The sequence below is a fragment of the Aulostomus chinensis genome, chromosome 3, assembly GCF_037954235.1.
Source record: "Aulostomus chinensis isolate RoL2024-O1b breed Wild chromosome 3, RoL_Achi_v1.0, whole genome shotgun sequence".
NCBI lineage: Eukaryota > Metazoa > Chordata > Actinopteri > Syngnathiformes > Aulostomidae > Aulostomus > Aulostomus chinensis.
Window position 1 is genome coordinate 31255046 of NC_141322.1, and position 22570 is coordinate 31277615.

Here is a 22570-nt window from a genome sequence, read left to right on the forward strand (position 1 = left end):
ACATGTTCAGTCGCGCCGTATGTTGCCTGTTTGCTTTTAAAAGTCAGTAAATTTGGGAAAAGTCATGAAAATATTCTTTAAATTCTGTCTGCGTGCATGAGGATCAGTTAAAATCAGCGGAGGGAAATCTCGTAGGACTAAAAGTGATCACTTTTAATTCATGTGTATGTTTGTATCAATCCATGTTGTGTGTCAAGTATTTTATATAAATGCTAACAAATTTTGTGGTGGATTTTCATAAAAGAAATTAAGAAAATGTATTGATTAAAAATGCTCTTTGTGCCGCACCAAACATTCAAACCCATGAGCTCTGCTATCAGCTGATCAACAACCGCCATCAGAAACCACCGTCTCTGATATCTTGTACTTTCTGCAGCCTGAACCTGCAGTGGTGGCTCAGAAGGTGCATCTTGAGGTACCTCCTGAACTTTTTGTCTCTGACTCCATAGATGATGGGGCTCAGGAACCGGGGCAGGATGTAGACGATCAGGTAGTTTGCGTATCTGATTTCTAGTATTCGTCCGGGGAAGATTAGATGCAGAACAATCTCCACACTGGGGGAGATGTAGGAGAGCATGCACATTGCTAGCTGGGCCCCGTGGAGCAGGATGGTGTTCCTGGCCCTCTGGGCGGAGACCTTCTCTGTGGACAGGGCCCTGGCTGCAAACATGATCCTCAAGTAGGTGAGGACCAGCGTCAGAAACACGCAGGAGAAATAGATGATGTCAAAGGCTTGCCTTTTGTATGCTAGGACTGGGTCTTTGAACACGTTCTGGCGCAAACAGAACACAGACCCATGAAAGAAGCTGAGGGACTCGGTTGCCAGGGTGACAAATAGATCTGTAATATCTGGAGCCACACACATGAACCAAATCAGTCCAATGACGATGTAGGTCCTCCTCACCGTGCAGATTTGAGGGTGACGTAAAGGGTTGCAAATGGCGATGTAGCGCTCGATCGCCATGCTAGCTAGGTTGACCGGCGTGTTTCTGGTGGTGAAAACTGCCACCAGAATGAAAAAACAACAGAATGAGACGTTGATCTTGTAGAAGATGTAGCTGAGGACGAACAGCATGACGGTGACTGTCAGCTGGACGGCATCATTGATCACCATGTGGATGAAGAGGATGTAGCGAGAGTCTTCGTAGAAGGCCTGGAGGGGCACAGAAGGCGATCAGCAGTCAGTCGAGCCTCCAACAAAGCTCCAGAGAAAGAGGGAGGAGAAAAGGCCTGGATGGCACAGTTGATTAGTTGCTAATTAGGAAAGAATGGGTGTTGAAAGGCAGGAATTCTTGATTAAGAAAGGCTGGAAAAGAATCCTCAGAAAGTTTGAGTGCGATTCTTAACACCAGAAAACCCACTTCAAATGGCTCCTCTGATATCTGATCCATGAGTCACTCTGATTGTTGGTTCTACCTGATAAACGTCCTGTCCTGCCTTCGTTGTTATCAAATCTGTCCTACAAAAACCTGGAAAAGTCTCAGAAACTGAAAATTTTCATGGCTGGAGACGTTTTTGGAATGAAAAAAAGCCAATTAAGTGTTTTGGAAAAGTCTTGGATGTTTCCCCCACAACTCTGTCTATTATATCATGTACAGTATTGTTATATTTCAAAGAAAAGTCCTTATCAAATATTACCACAGTATATTTAATTAGAATAAATAAACGTGTTTTGAGTAACGTGATGTACTTCTCAGCCAGTTGAGACTGAACTGCGGCCTTGAGATTTCCCTGTAAAGTCATGAAAAAGTACCTGGTGTCTGAAGAAGGTGGCGACCAGGCTCCCATTGATGTAACTGAGGACCAGCCAGACCAGAACCACAATCAGGTTCTTGACTAGTGCAGTGGTGCGGGTGTCCCTGACCAGCATGGCCTGGTCCGGCAGCAGAGGGAGCCAGAGACAAGGAAAGACTTCACATGCGACTCCTTTTAACAGATCATCTCATTTATAGGGTGATGAGCACAAGGAGTCATCTAACTTTTATCTTGACACTTGTTAACTTTTACAGAAACTTTCAACATCAGCCTGCCTCAGACATTCTCTCAGCTATGATACTGAAACATTAAAATTCTCAAAGCTCTCGTTCTTTTACTTCCTTTAAAAAAATAGTAGTAGAACTGTTTGGTGTCAGTCAAACATGAATCGGCTCAAGTGACCTGGAATATTTACATGTTTGATATTAATATTGAAATCTTAGAGGCTGCAGTGATTTTAGGCTTAACAAGATTAAAAGGATTAATTCTAACGATGTCTTGATGGTTCAAGGATGTTTTAACCATCACGGTTAGAATCAGAGCCTCAACTCTGGTTTACTCTGAAACTGCAACCTAGAAAGTTTTCTCATCAGAGGAAACGGCGGTGCCAGTAAACTGCAGGTGAGCAATGTGGATGCAGAGGGAAGCAGAGGACGGGTGTTGGTGCGGCGCTTCAACCTGAGGTAACGTCACGTTGCCTCCGGGACCTCCAGCTGAGCTCATACTTCTCTGACTGAGAGGAAATACAGAAGATACAAACTCAAATATTTGTAAGGTCACTAAAGAGTATTTTCATGATGAGTAGCAGTTTCAACCACATATTATTAAAGTCATGCAAAATAACTTCCAACATTTGATTTGCGGTTTCTTGAAAGTTCAGTTAGCAAATTCATCAGACATTCCTCTTCGTTGTTGCTCTAAATCTTCTATTTTATTTGTTTATTCTGTTATTCACACATGCATGCAGCTGCAGACACGTTCAATTCTAGAATTATTAGAATCGAATCGAGTCGCTCAGGGGCTCTGAACTTGGATTTAACCTGAGGAAGAAATGACACCGATTACTTCTGTAATTGGAACTTCCTCTTGTGCAGCACTCCTGCTTTATTCCCGTTTGTCTCAGCCTCTTTTTTTCCTCCATCAGCAGCCGTCCGACCTGAGCATCAAGCTTGTGTTCATCATTATTAACAAAAATGCTGCAGTAAGGTTTCCTCGTTTGCACTCGCTGCACATTTCAGTCAAAGACGTGTAAATGAAGCAGGAAATCACAATGTGAACAGGAGCCGCCACAAACACAGCTTTACCTTCACCGGAGCGCCGAAGAACTACGAGAATCCAAAGATAAACGCTGTCTGCTGGGAAACCTCCGCTCAAATCACAGTCCCATCACAATACATTGCACAGGCATTGATCCAAATATTACAGAATAAAGTTACTTCATAAAGTCTAGAAATTGAGAATGAAAAACCAGATATTCTGACAGAATAAGTGCAGTCGTGCAAGCAAACCGGGGCTGTGGTATTGCTTCCTGAGGACTACCTTTATAAATGCCTCCAACGGGGTTAATTGATTAAGTCATCGTTCTTCTCCTGGAGGTTCATCAGTCGAGGGCTAAACACGACTCCAGTGGTTATGAAAGCCCAGTTTAATGTTGATTGTCACTTGTATGCTGTAGGCTACCTGTTGATAACCTAATCCCCATGTTTCCAGGTAGAATCCTGGACAACGGCTGATAACTTGTCTCCTGACATGAAGGCTCCATTCGGACCCTCAGGACGAGGTAAGAGAACGACTGCAGAAGGTCATCCTGAGCTGACCTCCCAGGGTGTTTATGTTTTTATGATTGATTTATTGATATGCACCACTTCATTATGATTTCAACATTGCTTTTGTGTCTTCTTTTGTTTATATTGGCTTTTTAAAAACAGGTCATTTGGTCAAATCATGTTAAAGTATTTAAAATCCAACTTGCCTTGGATACTCTGACATCATAGTGCGATACACAGAGTATTACTCAAAGGTGTCTGTTACTGCACATCATTCGCCGACTCGTTTCCTGTTGAGTACAATCCAAACCCCCCCCCCCCCCCCCCCCATGAGGATTATAATGTTCCATTTCTATGGAATCTGAGGGAGGGTGGGTGTGTTGAAACAGCCATTTTGAAGGCTGGGGTTTGTGGTTCTGTTGAGCGCTACTGTCAGGTTTTGATCCTGTTGTAAGGCAAATGGCGGCGGTTTGTGCCGTTGCCTCACAGGAAGAAGGTTCCGGATTAGAGTCCCAGCACCCCATGTTCTCCCCATGTCTGCGTGGATTTCCTCCACCATCAAACACATGTGTGTGAAGTAAATTACTCCTAACTGAGGTACTGGCAGAAGATCTGGAGTCAGTAAATTGGATATAAGTACACGCGTACATGTTACCTTGTTGGTTCTTACCCTTGGTTTCACAGCAAAACGTGTAAGTTGTTTAGGCGTTGCACAACCCAAGAGAAATGACTTGTTTAATGGCCACAGTTTGGTTTATTTGGGCTGATGATGTTTGTAAAATTTCAGTGAGCCAAACACTTAAACGATTAGTCCGGATTCAAGTTAGCGGAGGGATGGAAGGATGTTGATGTTGGTAGCATTTTCTTAGCTAGAATATGACACTGGGACACCATGGCTGCAGGTGAAGGGTCGTCATGTCACATTTTCTGGCTTCTTTCTTATGCTCACTTTACAAAGCAGGTACCTTCTCATGTAAGTCCTGAAGGTCTGGTCTCTGAGTCCGTATACAGCAGGACTAATGAACCGGGGTAGGATCTGGGTGATGATGTAGGAGACGAATCGTATGGACGTTTGCTGTGTGGGCAATAAGTGGATCAGGCTGTGTTCAAACATGGGTCGAATGTAAGTTAGCATACACAACAGGAGCTGAAACCCATGAAGGAGGATGGTGTTTCTGGTCTTCTTCAAGTCTGCAGCAGCTCCCCTGGCAGCACAAAGAATCCTTAAGTAGATGTAAATGAGTGTGAGCCAAACCAGGACCAGACAGACGATGTGTGAAATGTCCCTCTTCTTCAGGCTGTAGGCGCTTCTGAACACGAGGTCTCGGGCACACATGACTTTAGAATGAAAGAAATGTAGCGGCTCGGTGGCCAGCAGGATGAAGAGATCTGGTAGAATAGAGGATGCACTGACGAGCCAGATCAAACCCATCAGGATGTAGGTTCTCTTGACCGTACAGATCTGTCCGTGTCGCAGCGGGAAGCAAATGGCGACGTAGCACTCAACCGCCATGGAGCCCAAATTCAGGGGCGTGTTGTGTGTGGTGAGGACGGCCGTGATCAGCAGGGGGAGGCAGAGGGGGACAGTGACTGTGTGCAGTGTGAAGCTGATGACATGGAGGAGGGTGGACAGGAACAGCTGCGTCATGTCGTTGATCACCAGGTGGATGAACAGAATGTAGCGAGGACTTGTATTGAAGACCTGGAGGACACAAGCGAAGACGGCGCACTCAGGTTTAGATCAGTGAATACGCCATTTAAGTGCTGAGCTTCCAAAACTCATGTCGTGAATGATGCAGTTATTTAGTTATTTGCAGGGCTGAGCAATTAATCATGTGGTAGTCAAGTACTTGATACATTCAGAGTACACAGCTTCACTATCGGGACAGAGTGTAAAAGAATCATACGACTTGAAGATGAGGTAAAAGTTTTGAATCATGGTTTTATGATTTTCAAGTCGTGTCATTTGTTGGTTTCTCAAATTCAAATCTGGCTTCGTTCATTTTTCAGATTTTACCAGATTCAGAAATCTCAATATGAATCTTTACAGTTTTAAAATCGCAGGAAGTTGCAGTCGCTGCTGACGACTAATATCATGTCCAATAGCATTTAAGGTTGATGTTGTGCTGCCGCAGAGACGTCCTGCCTTCACGATGTCCTCCACATCTCAGTGTGACACAGACACCCACAGCAATCACACATCCAACAGGTTTCAGATCAAGTCATTGTCACATTGTTCAACATGTTGTGTTAAAGTTTGTTTCATCTGTTTTTGGGGCAAAATAATGACCCTAAATAGGAGTGTGTGTGTGTGAGAGAGAGAGAGAGTGTGTGTGAGAGAGAGAGAGTGTGTGTGAGAGAGAGAGAGTGTGTGTGAGAGTGAGAGAGAGAGAGAGAGAGAGAGTGTGTGTGTGTGTGTGTGTGTGAGAGAGAGAGAGTGAATCTGTAATCTCTGGTTTTCAAGTGGGTCCTAACACAATTATACAGAAAATCCAAGATAAGAAGATGAAAGTAGGTGAACGGACCAGAGATTCAACTCTCTGCTCAGGGACAGTGAGTTGGGGCTTGTGAGCTTTTATAAGAGCAGATTCTGAAATCAGATTATCTCTCGGTGGTTTTAAAAAAGTTTGATTTGCAAGTCTGACTAAGAGGAAGACTCCACTTTTGCAGCCCCAGGCTCCTTCCCATTGTCTCCCTCAGATGCTGCCCAGTACCACCAGTCCCATCTGCTGGTACCGGCGGGGTGAAGGGTGTCAGTAATCGAGGCGAAGCTGTGTTTTCTTCACCTCACCCTCCAAAAGCTTTAGACCACCACTGATCATGTTGAATAAATAATCAGACGTCTTCTGGTGTACATTTCAAGATCTGCCAGCCGTTAGCATCATTCTTGAGACGCTGATTGAAGAGGCCCTTCTTTCCTGCGTTCTCCTACCTTCACCACATCTAAAACAATGACAAGCGCAAGACCTGGTGCTTTCTGAAGGTGTGGATCAGGGTACTGTTGATGTAGTTGATGGAGATGCAGAGAGCTGTGACGATCACATTCTTGGTCACAGCAGAGGCGAAGTTGTCCCCCTGCCTCCCAAGTACAACTACAGAGCCATTGACTGAGGACAAATTCATGCCTGAAAAGAGGAGAGATTAGACTGAAGTAAGCGCAGCACTGAGCTTAGCATGACTGCAGTTCATGTAGTTATCCACTTGTAGTTCTGTAAAGCACTTAAGAAAAGCTTTATTTTAGAATGTGCTGATAACAAATATGCAAAGGCAGTACAGCTTTTTTATTTATCCTTTGGTAGCACGTCTTTGTAGCATAATTAGCTTTTTCCTGTGTCTGTGTTTGAGTGTCTGCATGTCCTCCTGCTCCTGATGTGAATGTATGTTGAGGAGAGTGCAATTTCCCTGGCGGAACGTCCAAAAGGGATTAATAAAGTAGTCTGTCTGTCTGTCTGTCTGTCTGTCTGATGCTCCACCACAGCTCCGTCAGTGCCAGTCAGCCTGAAAGTTACTGCTAGAGTACAAAGAACACAAGCTACAGCCTCCACGTGTTCCTAGGTGACAGAAACAGCTTGGCAGTTCTCTACATTATGAAGTCAAATCATAAAAATATATTTTCTCATAAAACATATTATAACAAACATAGCACATGAAAAAGAGCAGCGTTTTCAGCGTCAGCCAGAGTTTGAGAGGGCTGCACGTACCTGTGTGTCGCAGCGCCAGTCTGTTGTTGGCGTTGCTCCGAGGGTTAATAACAGGTCGATGGAAGACATCAGGGATTAGGTTCCTCTGTATTGATCTGCACCGAGTGCATGACCCTGCATGTCTGTCTGTAAGCAGGATTACGCAAAAACAAGCCAGGCTCATTTGCATGAAAGTTGGTGGAGGCTGTGAGACGGAGGCCAGAGATGTGCCCGTCCTGCACCGCCAGCTGCGGCTTTTTGTGTGTGTGATGTTTTTGTTAACTTTTCAAAAATAGCACGTGTGCTTTTATGAGGGGAATAAAAACGTCTTCATGTCCATGCAGTTTAACTACGTTTAAAGGGTGTTGTGAAGACAAACTACCGGCCGTCATCGGTTCTGAAACAATATTTCAGTCACGGTAGAACATTTGGAATGTGGTTGAACCCGAAGAACTCTGACACTTCATCAAACTTGCATCATTTTTATTTCAGCACAATCTTACAATAACAAGTTTATAAAGCTTCAGTCACAGAAAACCTAGAAGAGGAAAATGGCAGTTTTCCAGTTTTAAAAAGGTTTTTGAAACATAAAACCAGAACATTTTGGGGGAAAAGTCATGCTTCACAATTTCTTGCATATTTTAGTACATGTGATTAATTTACAATTGACTTCTAAGAATCTCCTGGTTGGTGTTGATTTACTAGAAAACGTGTTCATGTTGTATCAAGACAAATAGATTTTCATTCATTTAAGTGAAGTAGATGCTGTTAAACTGTATAATATACATTTTTTCATGGTGGTGGCCTGTTGTCAAAAACATCCTTCCAACCTGCAACAAATAGTTTTGAAGACTTGCAGATGTTTTGCAGCAGATACAAGAAAATGAACTGCCTATGCAGCAAAGGACCCTGAGGAGAAAGCTGGACCAGCGGTTCTTGATCTTACATTTATCCTCCTTGCTCTGGAAGCTGCTCAGCGTTTGAAACCCTGACAGCCAGGGAGGAACAGGGCGTCACAGGCCCAAACCCTTGTTTCATGACTTGTTGCGACTCTTTCCTGGACACAGCTGGGAAAGGCCCCAGTTCACCGGAGATATCCCGTACTTTCCCTGTAACTGTGCCCAAGTACCCTGGACCAAGATGCTGAATTCGTGACTGGTTCTGATGGACTGGTCTGGTTGGCCTTTGCCTTGCATGGCAACTTCTACCTTCTGTGTTTGTGAGAATGAGGGAACGTTCTAAAGCACTTTGAGTGCCACTGAGGTAGAAAAGCTGTGTAAAAATTAAAGTCCACCAGCTCTTCTTCTTCGGTGTGAGCTCTACCATCTCGGCTCAGGGAGCGAGGTTCTCCAGTGTCCGCCTGTTCTTCTGCCTTGAAAGAGACACTTAAAGTCTTTGAATGGCTTCTTAATGTAGGCTCATTCAGCAGAACAGCTACATTTTCAGGTACTTCCTGAAAGTGTTGTCTCGTACGCCATAGATGATTGGACTTATAGACCTGGGCAGGACCTGGACTATGATATAGTAAGCAAACAATGCATCTGTGGAGTTCTTGGGGAACCTCTGCCTCAGAAGTTTTAGCAGCTGAGGGGCGACATATGTTGTCATGCAAAGCAGCAGCTGAAACCCATGGAGGAAGATGGTGTTTCTGGCTTTTTTGGCGTCTTTGCTTGCCGTCTTTGCAGTGAACAGGATTTTGAAGTAGGTGTAAAAGATGGTGATCCAAACTACAACCAGAAACACTGCAAATGTGACGTCTCTCTTCTTAACAATAACAGGATGTGGGAAGGCAGTTTGTCTGAGGCAGAAAACTTTGGAATAAAAGAAATCCAGAGGCTGTGTGGCTAAAGTGATGAACAGATCAGGGAGAACAGACAGCAGACTTACTGTCCAGATTTGTCCTATAATCATGAAGGTCCTCTTGATGGTGCAGATCTGTGAGTGGCGAAGGGGGATACAGACGGCGATGTAGCACTCTACCGCCATGCAGGCCAGGTTCAGAGGAGTGTTTTCAGTGGTGATCAGAGAAATCAGGATGAAAATGCAACAGAAAGAGACGTTGATCTCGTAGAAGGTGTAGCTGATAACGAACAGGAAGACCGTCAGCGTCGTTTGGATCATGTCGTTGACCACCAGGTGAATAAAGAGAATGTAGCGTGGGTTCATGTAGAAGATCTGGAGGTTGGAACAAAAGCCAAGGGAGAAAAGGAGAAACACAGAAAGGATATCTGGTACCGTGCGCGGATATCGGCGTGATGGTGCTGGTTCACGTCCCGACCAGATTCCAGTCTATAGGACTGTACCATGAAACTGACGTGACTGAGCATGAGTTGATCTGTTCACCAGCCCTCTGCTGCTGATAACTGAGCGGTTCTTGAAGCCAAAGAGCAAAATCCAACCAAAATGTGCGGTGTGACAGAGGAGAGAAAAATCATGCGTCACTCAGGCTAAGTGATGCTCAGGCATTTAAACTGCATGAAACACCCACTCTTGCCATCTTGCTGACGTTCTGGTGGTTGACATAACAACAGAAGCACGATGTGGAGTGCCGACAGTCTCGTACCGGAAAAAAAAACTCAAAGCAACTGTGGGTCTACTTGAGTAGAATAAGCTGACTGACTGCTGTCGTTACTGGGGAATGATAGCCTAGCATAGCTAACTAGCTTCTCATGCTAACAGTCATGCCACTAACTAACTGACTAACCTGTCCTCTATTTCGTTGTTCTACCAGATATCCCTCCTCCTCTCTAGACTCTGTCCATGGGTGCAGCATGCGGCCCGAATGTGGCGAGAACTGTCACAGTGAAAGAAAAAAGGTGAAAAAGACTTTCCATCGTGGCGCCGTCCATGTTCACGCAAAACTAAACAAGATGAAGACACGCGTTTATTGGTCACGACTTACATAATAGAAGCAAAACCCATCTGAGGATGAAATGACTTCAGCAAATTAATTATTAGTGGTAGAAAAGCTCGTCACACCTCGTGTTTGTGGAAGGTGTAAATGAGGCTTGCGTTGATGCAGTTGATGCCGACAGCGAGGAGCAGAACAATCACATTCTTGGCGAAGGCTTTAGCGAAGGAGTCTCGGTACCGTAACTCCGCTGACACATTGGTGGAGGACGCGTTCATCTCTCACAGGCTGGTGTTGACGCTTTCTAGGAATGAGAAAATGTCTTTAATAAGTGCAGTGGACAGATGGAACGACTCCAGCGACGCACCTCAGGGTCCGGTGCAGGTTAGTGTAACATTCACAGTTTTTATTGCTCTATTGAACAAAACCCATGATTATAATTGAAGAACATTTACTATACATGTAGGTAAATCATGTTTTCCCTCTCGTGTCACAGAGCAGCTCATTATTCGTAACGCAACACATTTAGATGAGACCAAGTGCAAAGTTTCACAACCCAGCGTTTAAACTTACCTCTCATGTTGCAGGCACAGCCAAAACAAATATGGAAGTGACAGAAAGGCGAGTCATGAACAGGCTTGTTATTTTTAGGGTTTGGGGAAGAAGGCAGTTCTGCTTCACTCCTGGGATCGTGTGCGTGTGCTTGGTGCACGTGGACGGTGCACGTGCACATGCCATCACCAGTCGTACTACTAACAGAGAGCTAGACCCCACAGGCACTGATCCCCACCTTCGATACCTGCGCTCATTCCACATTCAGCAAATGTGGAATAACTGCAGGAAAACCGAGCTCCTTTGGCAGCTTTATGGAATCATCCTTGTTCAGCCGCCACACCAGTAACCTCTGATTAGGGTGGAGTCCAACATGGAGCACCATCACCTGCATTGGGATGAAATCAGCAAACTGGCAGCAGAACCTGAAAATCCGAACTACGAGTGATTCTCCAGGTCACCGTGAAAGTACAGCAACCTGTAAGCAAGTGACTTGTTGTGCTTTAATGTTTTATATCAAGGCATCAATTGTTGTTTCACACACAAACGCGGGTAGAAAATATAAAAAAACAAAACTGGAGCTGGTAGATCTGCCAAATATTAACGCAAAATATAAGAATCAACATTTCATTCACACTGGCGACCCGTCCAGGGTGAACCCCGCCTCTTGCCTGATGTCAGCTGGGATAGGCTCCACCCCTCACCACCGGTATAGAAAATGGATGAAACATTTCATTGGCTAGAATTTAAAGACAAGGATTATATGAAAGTTTATTTTTAAGAAAGCATGAAACTTAAATGCCCATGAATAGAATGAAGGTCATGATTCAGCTTGAAGCTCCGTTTGTCCCAGTAAATTAAAACGACGACACGTCTCAACTGCAACATCAGTGGCTTTGAAAACTTCTTTGTTGGAAAGGTTTCTTATTTCACTCTCATGATTCAGGTCGTATATACAGGGATATAGAAATGGGTTTGAGTACTGAAGAAAGACCAGACCGGCCCACCTGTGCTGCCCCGCATCACCGAACCACCTGAGCACTGTAACAGGTGCGACTGCTGTGTGTAGTTGCAGTGTGTAGTTGCAGTTTACTCACCGTAGCTGCTGCATTTACATGGGGACGTCGACTTCGAGGCTTCAGAAAATCTCAGATGTTTTATCTGGTGTGTGTGTGTGTGTGTGTGTGTGTGTGTGTGTGTGTGTGTGTGTGTGTGTGTGTGTGTCACATTGTACCGTATGCGCTGATGTCACTTTCCCTCATGATACTAACCTCTCAAAGCAGCTAATTAGTGGGACACACTTGCGACAGCTTTATTTTCTCAAACTCTGGGCAAGAAAAGACGTTTACTTGAGTTTTTTGAGCCTTAAAAAAAACAAAGATTTAAAAACAAATCTGAGTTGGAACCAATGACATTACAGGAGAGCTGCACACTCCAGTTCCCATCCATCCATCCATTGTCTTCCGCTTATTCCTACATTAAGGGTCACAGGGGGCTGGAGCCTATCCCAGCGTCAACGGGATCCCAGCAGCTATGGGCGAGAGGCAGGGTTCACCCTGGACAGGTCACCAGTCCATGGCAGGGCCAACACATAGAGACAGACAACCATTGGCTCTCCCAGCCACGCCTACGGTCAATTTAGAGTCTGGATTAACCTGGTCCCTCTTGATGTCTTTGGACTGTGGAGGAAGCTGGAGTACCAGAGAGAACCCAGCAGGAACAGGGAGAACATGGAGACTCACCCAGAAAGACCCCGTGCTGCAGCCGGGGCTCCACCCACAACCTCCTTGCTGGGGGCCACAGTGAGGACCACTGCTCCACCCACAACCTTCTTGCTGGGGGCCACAGGGAGGACCACTGCTCCACCGGGCCACCACTCCAGTTCCCCTCATCAACATTTGTGATTGTTAATGAACCTCCATCAAATTATTTGCATGCACAGTTTGTGGCTTATTCTTTTAAATGTTAAGTCATTGAAAAGTACTGTTGCACAGAACAGGGCTGCATAATTAATTAAAATTTAATAGATATTGCAAAATGGGCTTCAGCAATTTTTTTTTCTTTCTGTTCTTTAATGGCAGCAATGTCAGAGCCTTCACCCAAGCTCTGAAGCTGCGTACTAGAAATAATAAAAAAAACAAAACCTTGTATGACATCAAATACCTTCAAAACCGGGGCCAGATAATTCCTGAAGCTGTGTGCTGGGAGGCTGGAACTCGTCTGCCAGAATCTTTGTGGATCCGTGGCTCGTCTAACCCGCTCGATTGGCTGGATTTCCTGTGGTCGGTACCGACAGGCTTGCTTTCCCCTTTGGTGGCTTCCTTGTCTTGGTGTGAGTACACTTTTAGTATGAATCCTACGGTCTCTTATAAATGAGACCCTGGTCCTCGTCCCCCTTGGATCTTGTCTGCAGCCTCATCAGTCTGAAGGCACTTTTAGTCGTTGCCAGGCCATTTCACGCCTTGTTTCTTTGGATGTGTGCAGGGACATTTGGTGCTTGGAGGTTCTGAGCACTGGACCTGGCTCCTCCTACTGCATGTGTTACCAGGTTCTGGTGTCTGCTCCACAGAACACCTGTTCTACTGCCACCATGCCTCACTTGCCCCCCCCCCCCCCAAGCCTTGTCAGACATCTCAGGTTTTGCACAGCTCAAGCTTGTTATAGGCACAGACTGCAGTCAGGAAGGAGAGAGAGTTTATTGATGCGAGCGTGTTGCTGTTCAAATCCACAGACTGGTGTGATTTCATAAACTACACAGACATGAGCAGTGAGAGTTATCGGTTTTGGATGGACCCTGAAGTTCCTGTATGCTGCATCATCAGTGTGAGTCAATCACTTGACATGCAGCTGCACGTATGTTTGTAGTAATGAATAACTGCTTTGTGCCTGGCATCGCTTTATCAGTCAGAATGAACTCCAGAGGGTCAAGAAGGAAAAGCACATATTCAGCTGGTGAGACTAAGAAGTGGTCATGTGGGAAAATCACGTGCTTCATTAAAGCTGTACAGTTTTTGAGTTTAAGCACTCTGGTCACCTTATTTTTATTCCCCACAGCAGATGCATTTTCAGGTACTTCCTGAAAGTGTTGTCTCGTACGCCATAGATGATTGGACTTATAGACCTGGGCAGGACCTGGACTATGATATAGTAAGCAAACAATGCATCTGTGGAGTTCTTGGGGAACCTCTGCCTCAGAAGTTTTAGCAGCTGAGGGGCGACATATGTTGTCATGCAAAGCAGCAGCTGAAACCCATGGAGGAAGATGGTGTTTCTGGCTTTTTTGGCGTCTTTGCTTGTCGTCTTTGCAGTGAACAGGATTTTGAAGTAGGTGTAAAAGATGGTGATCCAAACTACAACCAGAAACACTGCAAATGTGACGTCTCTCTTCTTAACAATAACAGGATGTGGGAAGGCAGTTTGTCTGAGGCAGAGAACTTTGGAATAAAAGAAATCCAGAGGCTGTGTGGCTAAAGTGATGAACAGATCAGGGAGAACAGACAGCAGACTTACTGTCCAGATTTGTCCTATAATCATGAAGGTCCTCTTGATGGTGCAGATCTGTGAGTGGCGAAGGGGGATACAGACGGCGATGTAGCACTCTACCGCCATGCAGGCCAGGTTCAGAGGAGTGTTTTCAGTGGTGGAAACAACCGGCAACATGAAAATACAGCAGATGGAGGCGTTGATCTTGTAGAAGGTGTAGCTGATTACGAACAGGAAGACCGTCAGCGTCATTTGGATCATGTCGTTGACCACCAGGTGAATAAAGAGAATGTAGCGTGGGTTCATGTAGAAGATCTGCGTGACATTGAAAAGCTGTGAGGCTGGACCGGGAAGAGGCCCGCAGAGGGAAACCTTCATTCTCCCCCTGCCAGTTATTTAACAGTGCTGGAGTGTGATATGAAGATTAATGTCAGCCAGATACAGAGAGGACCGTCCCACCTCGTGTTTGTGGAAGGTGTGAATGAGGGCTGCATTGATGTAGTTGATGGCGATGACGAACAACACAACAGTGACATTCTTCATCACGGCTTTAGTGAAGGAGTCTCGGTACCAAAACTCTGCTGTCACGTTGGTGGACGACAGGTTCATCTCTCACAGGCTGGTGTTTGCGCTTACAGAGGAGAACTTTCGTTAGATCCTGATACATTGGTTCCAACTACAGGAAATTCCCATCTCTCTCTCTCTCTCTCTCTCTCTCTCTCTCTCTCTCTCTCTCTGTCAGTTATTCCTGTATTGCTCACAATTATAGACACACATTCTGAATGATTTGTGTTGCAACGATTAACTCGTTAGTCAGTCTTGATTTATATCCTCACTGTCAACATGAAAGATGAACCTCAACATCTGACTCACTAGAATTGAATGACAAGCAGTCGTGGGATGAAAGCATGAACCAATAAGCTTGTTTTTTATTTTCAGGGAATCAGAACTACATTTTAATCACGCCATCAGCAGCATTGGAAACGTTTTAGTTGTCACACTTTCCTTCTTGTCCCGTTCATTCATCTTTTCCTCCTTTCTACATCACCAATAACAATATCAGATGAAGTAAAACATAGAAACATCCCACACAAGCCTACCTGCGCTGCACCGCATCACCAGTCCACCTTTGACAGGTACGACTGCAGTGTGTAGTCGCTGTACTCACCATAGCCGCTGCATTGACACGAGGGCGTCGATTTAGTGGCTACAGAAAATGTCAGACTTTTTATAGGGTGGATTGAGTTGGGGTGTGTGTGTGTGTGTGTGTGTGTGTGTGTGTGTGTGTGTGTGTGTGTGTGTGGAGTCAGCTGTATGGTCGTGGGCATGCAAATGTGTGTACGTCCCATTTTACTCCTCGCTGTGATGACACTGGTCCTCACCGTACAGACACCCTGCCAGCTGCTCTTACACACTCAGTTGACGCTGCTGAAATGATCCCAACCAGCTGATAACGACCATTCTTTGATTCAGATTCAGATTCAGATGTCTTTATTTATCCCCGAGGGGCAATCAAAGTACGGTACAACTGAGCAGCATGACATTAAAAAACAATAGAAAAAAAAAAAAAACAGGGACATGACAGTGGGAATAAATAAGAGAATAAAAATAAGATCAAAGATAAAAATACAATAAATATACTACATACAGTATGTACACAATGTAAAATGAAGAGTGAGGTGACTGGAGTGAGTGAATAAAGTGCAGACAATCTAAACAGTATAAACAGTGTAGCAGTGAAGACAGGATATTGAGTAGACTGGGGAGAGTGTGTAGGTGTGTGTGTGTAGGTGTGTGTGTGTGTAGGGTGTTGGTGTGTAGGTGTGTGTGTGTGTGTGTAGGTGTTGGTGTGTAGGTGTGTGTGTGTAGGGTGTTGGTGTGTAGGTGTTGGTGTGTAGGTGTGTGTGTGTAGGTGTGTGTGTGTAGGGTGTTGGTGTGTAGGTGTTGGTGTGTAGGTGTGTGTGTGTGTGGGGAAGGTGTTAGCAGCTGGAGTTAAAGAGAAGAATGGCTTTGGGCACAAAGGTGGCTTTCCTCCTCTCAGTTCTGCAGGCCTCACAGCGGAGGCGTCGCCCAGAGGCCTGCAGAACTGAGAGGAGGAAAGTTTGAGTTTCTCTAGCCTCTTATGAAGATGGCCGTTCAGCCCTTGTTGACATCTGAGACGATAACACGGAGCGTGACAGGACGGGGAACTCAGGCACGGCACCCGTTATGAACCAGTGATCATGCCGTTGACCACCGGGCAATAAAAAGAATGTGGCGTGGATTCATGTGGAAGGTCTGCAGGATGGAACGGAGAAAAGATGGTTCTGATTGTCTAATGGATCCAAAAATCCTTGACCCGGTTCTTGATTCCGAACCCCAATCCTCTAGTTGTCCTGTTTTAAACTCCTAACTATAAAAGTCTGACCTCAGCAATCATTAACCTGAATGACTAAAGGAATTAAAGAGGTTGTTTCAGGCCCCTCCCTCAGTGATGCACACTCACGCTGCGTGAGAGGTTCTTGGTCAGGTACTTCCTGAAACATTTGTCTCGTATGCCGTAGATCAGTGGACTTATTGACCGGGGCAGCACCTGTATAATGATGTAACAGGCAAACAGGGAGTCTGCATAATTCTTGGGGAACCAGTGCAGCAGACCCTGCTTCAGCAGGTGCTCTGCATATGTTGCCATGCACAGCAGCACCTGGAAACCGTGCAGGACGATGGTGTTTCTGGCTTTTTTAGCATCTTTGCTAGCTGTTTTTGCAGTGAACAGGATTTTGAAGTAGGTGTAAATGATAACAAACCACACTATCACGAGGTACACGATGTAGGTAATGTCCCTTTTCTTGATGATGTGTGGACTTCGAAAGGCAGTTTCTCTGAGACAGAACACTCGAGAATTGAAAAACTCCAGCGGCTCCGTAGCCAGAGCGACGAAGAGGTCAGGGAGAACGGACAACACGCTCGTCATCCAGATCAGACCAATGAGCGTCAAAGTTCTTTTGACGGTGCAGATCCTCATGTGGTGAAGCGGGAGGCAGATGGCGATGTAGCACTCCATGGCCATGCAGGCCAGGTTCAGTGGAGTGTTTTCAGTGGTGAAAAGAGCCAGCAGGATGAAGGCGCAACAGACAGACACATTTACTTTGTAGAGGACGTAGCTGATGATGAAGAGGGTGACAGTCAGAGTCACTTGGATCATGTCGTTGATGACCAGGTGGAGAAAGAGAATGTAGCGAGGGTTCATGTAGAAGATCTGAAGGAGGGGAGGAAAGATGAGAGGTTAAAGTAGAGCGTACTTGAACGTTTGCACCTCTTTTCCACGTCTCTGTGAACGGAACGAGTCCGTCTGCACCGACTGCTGCTGGCGCACCCCCTCAGTGTGTGACTGTGCTCACTGCCATTTCAGATAATGGTGCCGGGCTGCCTCGGTTGTCTAAGTTGACCAACGTTAGCTGCCGCGTGTGCGGCAACATGTTGCCTCAGTGGAGAAATGAAAAGTTGTACCTGGTGTTTGCGGAAGGTGTGAATGAGGCCTGCGTTGATGCAGTTGACGGAGATCCCGAGAACCACGACAATCGCATTTTTGGTGACGGCTTTAGTGAAGGAGTCTCGGTACTCGATCACCACAGTCACGTTAGGAAAGGACCCGTTCATCATCCGGAGGGTTGGACTCTAAAGGAGGAGAAAACATCCTAAACATCCACAACTTCCGTTGACGCTCAGGTCCGATCAACCGGTTTGGCTGATATTCAGCTTGCGTATTGATCATCAATCACATCATTGGTTTTGGTAAATTTTCATTGGCCGGACAACTTTATTTTAATTAGTAATGAAGCAAATAATGTTTTAGTTGATTCATAGTCCACACTCTGGTATTTCTTCATGTTTGTTTCATTTTTCGTAAATTATCGTTTCAAATTTAGGAAGCTGGTTGTAATTTTCTAATTGAATGACAATGTTTGTATTGTATTGAATATGCAAACTTGACAACACCGATTTGTAATTCAGCTGAGCTTTGTCACGTCATATTGTGATGTAGACGTAGATTCCATTTACATTCTGTCTGAAAACACACAGAATTTCTATCAGTTTCATTATAAAAGCACACCTTCAAAACCACTGTCAATCGTCTGAATCAACCGGCCGCTGACGGTTCGAGCAGATTTCACCTCAACTGCAGGATCGTCACATAATGTTCGACTCATCAAAGCCTGTGACACGCAGGTGAGCCTGCTGACGCAAACACGAGCAGGTGAGGTGTGAAGTAGCTTGTGGACTTCCAAATATTATCAACCTCTCTCAACTAAGATCCTTTAAACATCGTGCGTGCGTGTGTGTTTTGCCAGATTGGCCAGATTTACCAAATAAGTGTCGTTTTAGGTTCTTCCAAGTGAGTCGGGTTCTGAGGATCCAGACCAGAGAATTTAAGGTTGCAAAAGTTCTGCAGAAAAACAACAGAAGCATTTAGTAAGAAAATACAGCATTGAGAGCAGTAACAGGCCTCTGTCAGCACCGCTGCATGTTGGTCATGGACACGGTTCCATCACAGCTGTGTGTGTCTGGATGTGTGTCAGCTGTGTGTGTCTGGATGTGTATCAGCTGTGTGTGTCTGGATGTGTATCAGCTGTGTGTGTCTGGATGTGTATCAGCTGTGTGTGTCTGGATGTGTGTCAGCTGGGTGACGAGCTGTAGCTTTTTATATTGGCTTTGTTTGCTGCCACCCACAGATCCGGGGGTGTGAGGGTGCATATTCATTTAGGTGTTACACGTGCGCGTGTGTGTGTACATACGTACACATACCTTGGTTTTGTTATGTATTTCCGGCCTAAACGCCATCTGAATCGGGTCCTCTCGTCCTCATGGGGACCAAACACTGGTCCTGATGAAGCAGGACACTGAGTAAATGAACGTACCTGTTAAATTTAGAGTAAATCTCAAGCTGTATTTGAGTTGTTGATTTGCTAAATATCAATAAACAGCAGTAGTGAGAGAGCCAGGAGGAGGTGACAGGACAGACCCAGGACCAGGACCAGGACCAGAGAGAGGGAGTTTATGCTGGTCTGGTCTGAAAATCAGAATCAGTGATTTTATTCAGCTAAATGGCGACCTGTCCAGGGTGAACCCTGCCTCTCGCCCCAAAAAAGCTTAGATAGGCTCCAGCCCCCGCGACCCTTAGCAGGATAAGAGGTAGAAGATGGGTGGGTGGATGGGTGGATGGATGAGTGGATGGATGGATGAGTGGATGGATGGATGAGTGGATGGATGGATGGATGAGTGGATGGATGGATGAGTGGATGGGTGGGTGGGTGGATGAGTGGATGGATGGATGAGTGGATGGGTGGGTGGGTGGATGAGTGGATGGATGGATGAATGGATGGGTGGGTGGGTGGATGAGTGGATGGATGGATGGGTGGGTGGGTGGGTGGATGGATGAGTGGATGGGTGGGTGGGTGGATGGATGAGTGGATGGGTAGGTGGGTGGATGGATGAGTGGATGGGTAGGTGGGTGGATGGATGAGTGGATGGGTGGGTGGGTGGATGGGTGGATGAGTGGATGGGTGGGTGGGTGGATGAGTGGATGGATGGGTGGGTGGATGGGTGGGTGGGTGGATGAGTGGATGGATGGGTGAGTGGATGGGTGGGTGGATGAGTGGATGGGTGGGTGGGTGGATGAGTGGGTGGGTGGATGCTTTTACTTGGCTATGTGATTAGAAAGATCGTAGAGAAAGGAAAGTGACAGATTTTGAAATATCCAAATTATAATTTAAATATTCTGGATATTTTAAAGAACTTTATTGGCTTTTCTAGTTTACGAAGTGGACCTGAATGCACCGTGATGCCCTTGTTTACAGTGGTGACCAGCACACACTAGTACAACCAGTAGGAACGACCCTGACCGGAGCTCCTTCATCTGCCTGATTTCCCTCCAGGATTTACACACCAAACAGAAAAAACGGGGGATTGAGTGTCTGGACCTTTTCTGTTAAAGCATTTTTGTTATGATGTCATTGCTCAGTTCCTGTAACTTTTTCGGTCGCCAGTGAAAAATTATGATGTTCTCTAAACTTACTGTACGTCTTTGTTGTATTTTCCACAGAAAGAACCGCGGGGACCTTCTGACATTTGCAAGAATCCTCTGAGTATTCAGGGAAGTGAGTCATGCCGCAGGACACAGAAGGAGCGAGCATCTCATCAGCCTCCACCAGGGCCTGGCGGTAAAGGTCACGCTCACTGGGTGGCTTGTTGCGTGGCATCAATGGGATTCATTAGGGATGTCTAGCGAGAGTTTCCCTTCAGTCTTTAGGAGACTGGTATTGTCAGGAGCTACAGTGCCCCACTTTTGGATGTGATATTTTAGACAGTAATCAGCTGTAAATGTCATTTTATTATTCAGGCACAACGAGTTGCAGCTCAGTCACTGGAGAACGGCTGATTCAACTCTGACACAACAAGCTGTTTTGAAAAAAGGCTCGATGGACCCCAGGACTGCAGTTCTGTTGTCGTCTCACTTGTTCGTGACTAAATGGCCTTCAGAGATCTGAAGTTTGCTTGGTTTGATCGAAACTTTACTGTGAAGTTGAAGCTTTCTGTTTTTGAGAGGTCTGCAGCAGTCGGCCTGGCGAGGCTCTGACTCTTCAGGTAAAAACTGCAGCTCAACAAGTTTCCCTCGTCACTGATCTGTTCTCCCCTCGTTGATGCTGAGTGCAAATCTGGTTTCTGATTTTTAAAATGCGTACAAAGCAGTTTTGTATTTATTGGAATTATTTTGATGCAGAAAAGTCCAAAATTGAGTTGACATTAAGAACTGAACCAGAACCAGCGGGATTGAGGTTTCTGACCTACGGCGCCCATCCACCCTGCACTGATGGGGTCTAGCTAGTTCTCCGCGATGCCCACTGAGCTTGGCAGGAGGGTCCTTGGACCAGAAAGTCTTGGGAGAGGGGAGATGTAGGTGGCGCCATAACCAGGTGCTGAGAGCAGTAACTGACAACATTAGTGCACAAATCCAAGAGAGCAAACACGAGTTCCCAAAAAAGCACAAGATCACCTTTGTCAGGGTGGAAGAAAACCCTCGGGGAGCCGAGGGCCTCAACCAGGCTGCTGGCCTCAGCCGATGACTGGCGGCTGAAGGCTGACCGAGGAGGCGGCCGAGGTTTACGGAACACATCACAAGGGCAACACTCAGGCCAGGTTTGCTCTTAGCATCTGACTGTTCTGAGCGAGTGAAACTCACCGTCTCTGGGGAAGAGTGGATAGAGGAGGCTCAGAAGCATAGGAAGGCCAAACATCTCAAGCTGGCAGAGGAATGTGGGGGGCATGGGTGGAGCGACTGCACTGGGGCAGGCTGGAGAGGCTCTGCAGGGTGCGGGGTCACGACAACGAACACTCGTTGGCATCAGAGCAGATTTAAATGACAAATTTAAACACATTTTCACTGTTTTAATCCTAAGACGTCACACACTAGACAGGTCAATCGCAGACGCAGGGTCACTCACTGGGCGCTCAGCCGAAACGGCTGCAGGGTAGCGATTCCAGGAATTTGGAGTCTCACAGAACCTCGTGATAAACGTGACTTCAGATCTGAGCAAACGTGATGATGGGCAGTTGTAAACTGGCCACACGTGCAGTATATTTCATAGCAAAGACAAAAAGAGGTTAAAGAAATGTGAACGAAGTCTTGGCGCGGTCTGAATGAGCATGAGCAGCACCTGCTGGAGCTGAGCTGGGGAAAACAGGTTTTACTGTTGGTCTGAATTGTTGCTCCTGCTAACTGCTGCTGCAAGCTAACGTTCTGCTAACAACACACACAACATCCAGTTGCTGCCTTTGGCTGCTGCAGGTCTGCCTTCCTCGCTGTTCTCTTCAGTCCTCAGCATCGAAAATAACAATTTCCAGAAAAGAAAAAGGTTTTTGAAAAAAGGAATTGAGAAAAGTTTGTGAAGTTCATGTAAGTTTAGCTTCACAAATCTCTTAATATTAGAAGATACAACACTCAGTTTCTTGAGTGTGTTAAGTGTGTGACAGGAACTGTTCCGTGACCAGACAAGTTCAGTTCCCGCATCAGTGAGTCTTGGATACCAGGGTCCGGCTCCCCAGGTTTCCTTCCTCAGAGCACATTTGGTAGCTGCTAAACACCAGGAACACAACACAAGGCTTCCTGCTTTGGCTTTGATCCGCTCACGTGAAACCAAGCATTGTGGAGCGCGTGGCATCGTTGACGTCCTGCTGACGTCCGACCACGTAGGACGCAGTCGACCTGCCACTAAAATGTTGTCTACAAAATCCCGTCAATTTTACTTCAAATGTTGTACCGGGAGTTTTGTTCTTGTCAAAGAGAGACGGACTTCTGTGACACAAACACGTTATCTCAGTGGACTGAGACGCCAGTTGTGTTTAAGGTCACTGTCAGTAATGAACACGGTGATTAACCCCCGTGGAGCTGCCCTTTTAACGCGCCGCCTGTCAGCCCTCCAGGCATTAGCAGTGTTCCGCTGGTG

At 45.9% G+C, this 22570-nt stretch overlaps 6 protein-coding genes across 14 annotated transcripts in view; 1 reads left to right on the plus strand and 5 right to left on the minus strand.

Moving 5' to 3' along the window:
* Positions 1-22570, plus strand: part of rbpjl (recombination signal binding protein for immunoglobulin kappa J region-like) — a 76255-nt gene that overhangs the window by 8909 nt on the left and 44776 nt on the right. For 8 of the 9 annotated variants that reach the window (XM_086200383.1, XM_086200374.1, XM_086200373.1 and 5 more), the window contains exons 3-4: positions 3466-3535; positions 20170-20287. The gene's annotated coding sequence lies outside the window, so the exon portion shown is untranslated. Of the gene's footprint in view, positions 1-3465; positions 3536-19947; positions 20040-20169; positions 20288-22570 lie in introns of those variants that run through there. The other variant, XM_086200376.1, reaches the window with a different exon arrangement.
* On the minus strand, positions 338-1870 carry LOC147268636 (odorant receptor 131-2-like). Its single transcript, XM_086200532.1, has 2 exons — positions 1754-1870; positions 338-1153 (listed from the first exon to the last, which is right to left on the minus strand). Exons 1-2 carry the CDS (start codon positions 1868-1870, stop codon positions 338-340), a joined length of 933 nt encoding a protein of 310 aa, XP_086056658.1.
* On the minus strand, positions 4435-7337 carry LOC147268637 (odorant receptor 131-2-like). The gene is made up of 3 exons (XM_086200533.1): positions 7223-7337; positions 6489-6646; positions 4435-5223 (listed from the first exon to the last, which is right to left on the minus strand). Exons 2-3 carry the CDS (start codon positions 6642-6644, stop codon positions 4435-4437), a joined length of 945 nt encoding a protein of 314 aa, XP_086056659.1. The 5' UTR covers positions 6645-6646; positions 7223-7337.
* Positions 8440-10330, minus strand: LOC147268638 (odorant receptor 131-2-like). Its single transcript, XM_086200384.1, has 2 exons — positions 10181-10330; positions 8440-9376 (listed from the first exon to the last, which is right to left on the minus strand). The coding sequence occupies exons 1-2, from the start codon at positions 10328-10330 to the stop codon at positions 8636-8638; spliced, it is 891 nt and encodes a 296-aa protein (XP_086056510.1). The 3' UTR covers positions 8440-8635.
* Positions 13635-14696, minus strand: LOC147268639 (odorant receptor 131-2-like). Its single transcript, XM_086200534.1, has 2 exons — positions 14547-14696; positions 13635-14402 (listed from the first exon to the last, which is right to left on the minus strand). Exons 1-2 carry the CDS (start codon positions 14694-14696, stop codon positions 13635-13637), a joined length of 918 nt encoding a protein of 305 aa, XP_086056660.1.
* Positions 16555-17726, minus strand: LOC147268640 (odorant receptor 131-2-like). The gene is made up of 2 exons (XM_086200536.1): positions 17577-17726; positions 16555-17325 (listed from the first exon to the last, which is right to left on the minus strand). The coding sequence occupies exons 1-2, from the start codon at positions 17724-17726 to the stop codon at positions 16555-16557; spliced, it is 921 nt and encodes a 306-aa protein (XP_086056662.1).

Bases quoted from the DNA above. Each gene is read 5' to 3' on its own strand.
- LOC147268636 (XM_086200532.1), bottom strand. From the start codon at position 1,870: ATGCTGGTCAGGGACACCCGCACCACTGCACTAGTCAAGAACCTGATT. The intron at 1,154-1,753 runs GTACTTTTTCAT...GTGCCCCTCCAG, and splicing joins CCACCTTCTTCAGACACCAG to GCCTTCTACGAAGACTCTCG.
- LOC147268637 (XM_086200533.1), bottom strand. From the start codon at position 6,644: ATGAATTTGTCCTCAGTCAATGGCTCTGTAGTTGTACTTGGGAGGCAG. The intron at 5,224-6,488 runs GTCTTGCGCTTG...TGTGTCCTCCAG, and splicing joins ACACCTTCAGAAAGCACCAG to GTCTTCAATACAAGTCCTCG.
- LOC147268638 (XM_086200384.1), bottom strand. From the start codon at position 10,330: ATGAACGCGTCCTCCACCAATGTGTCAGCGGAGTTACGGTACCGAGAC. The intron at 9,377-10,180 runs GTGTGACGAGCT...TCCAACCTCCAG, and splicing joins ACACCTTCCACAAACACGAG to ATCTTCTACATGAACCCACG.
- LOC147268639 (XM_086200534.1), bottom strand. From the start codon at position 14,696: ATGAACCTGTCGTCCACCAACGTGACAGCAGAGTTTTGGTACCGAGAC. The intron at 14,403-14,546 runs GTGGGACGGTCC...AATGTCACGCAG, and splicing joins ACACCTTCCACAAACACGAG to ATCTTCTACATGAACCCACG.
- LOC147268640 (XM_086200536.1), bottom strand. From the start codon at position 17,726: ATGAACGGGTCCTTTCCTAACGTGACTGTGGTGATCGAGTACCGAGAC. The intron at 17,326-17,576 runs GTACAACTTTTC...CCCCTCCTTCAG, and splicing joins ACACCTTCCGCAAACACCAG to ATCTTCTACATGAACCCTCG.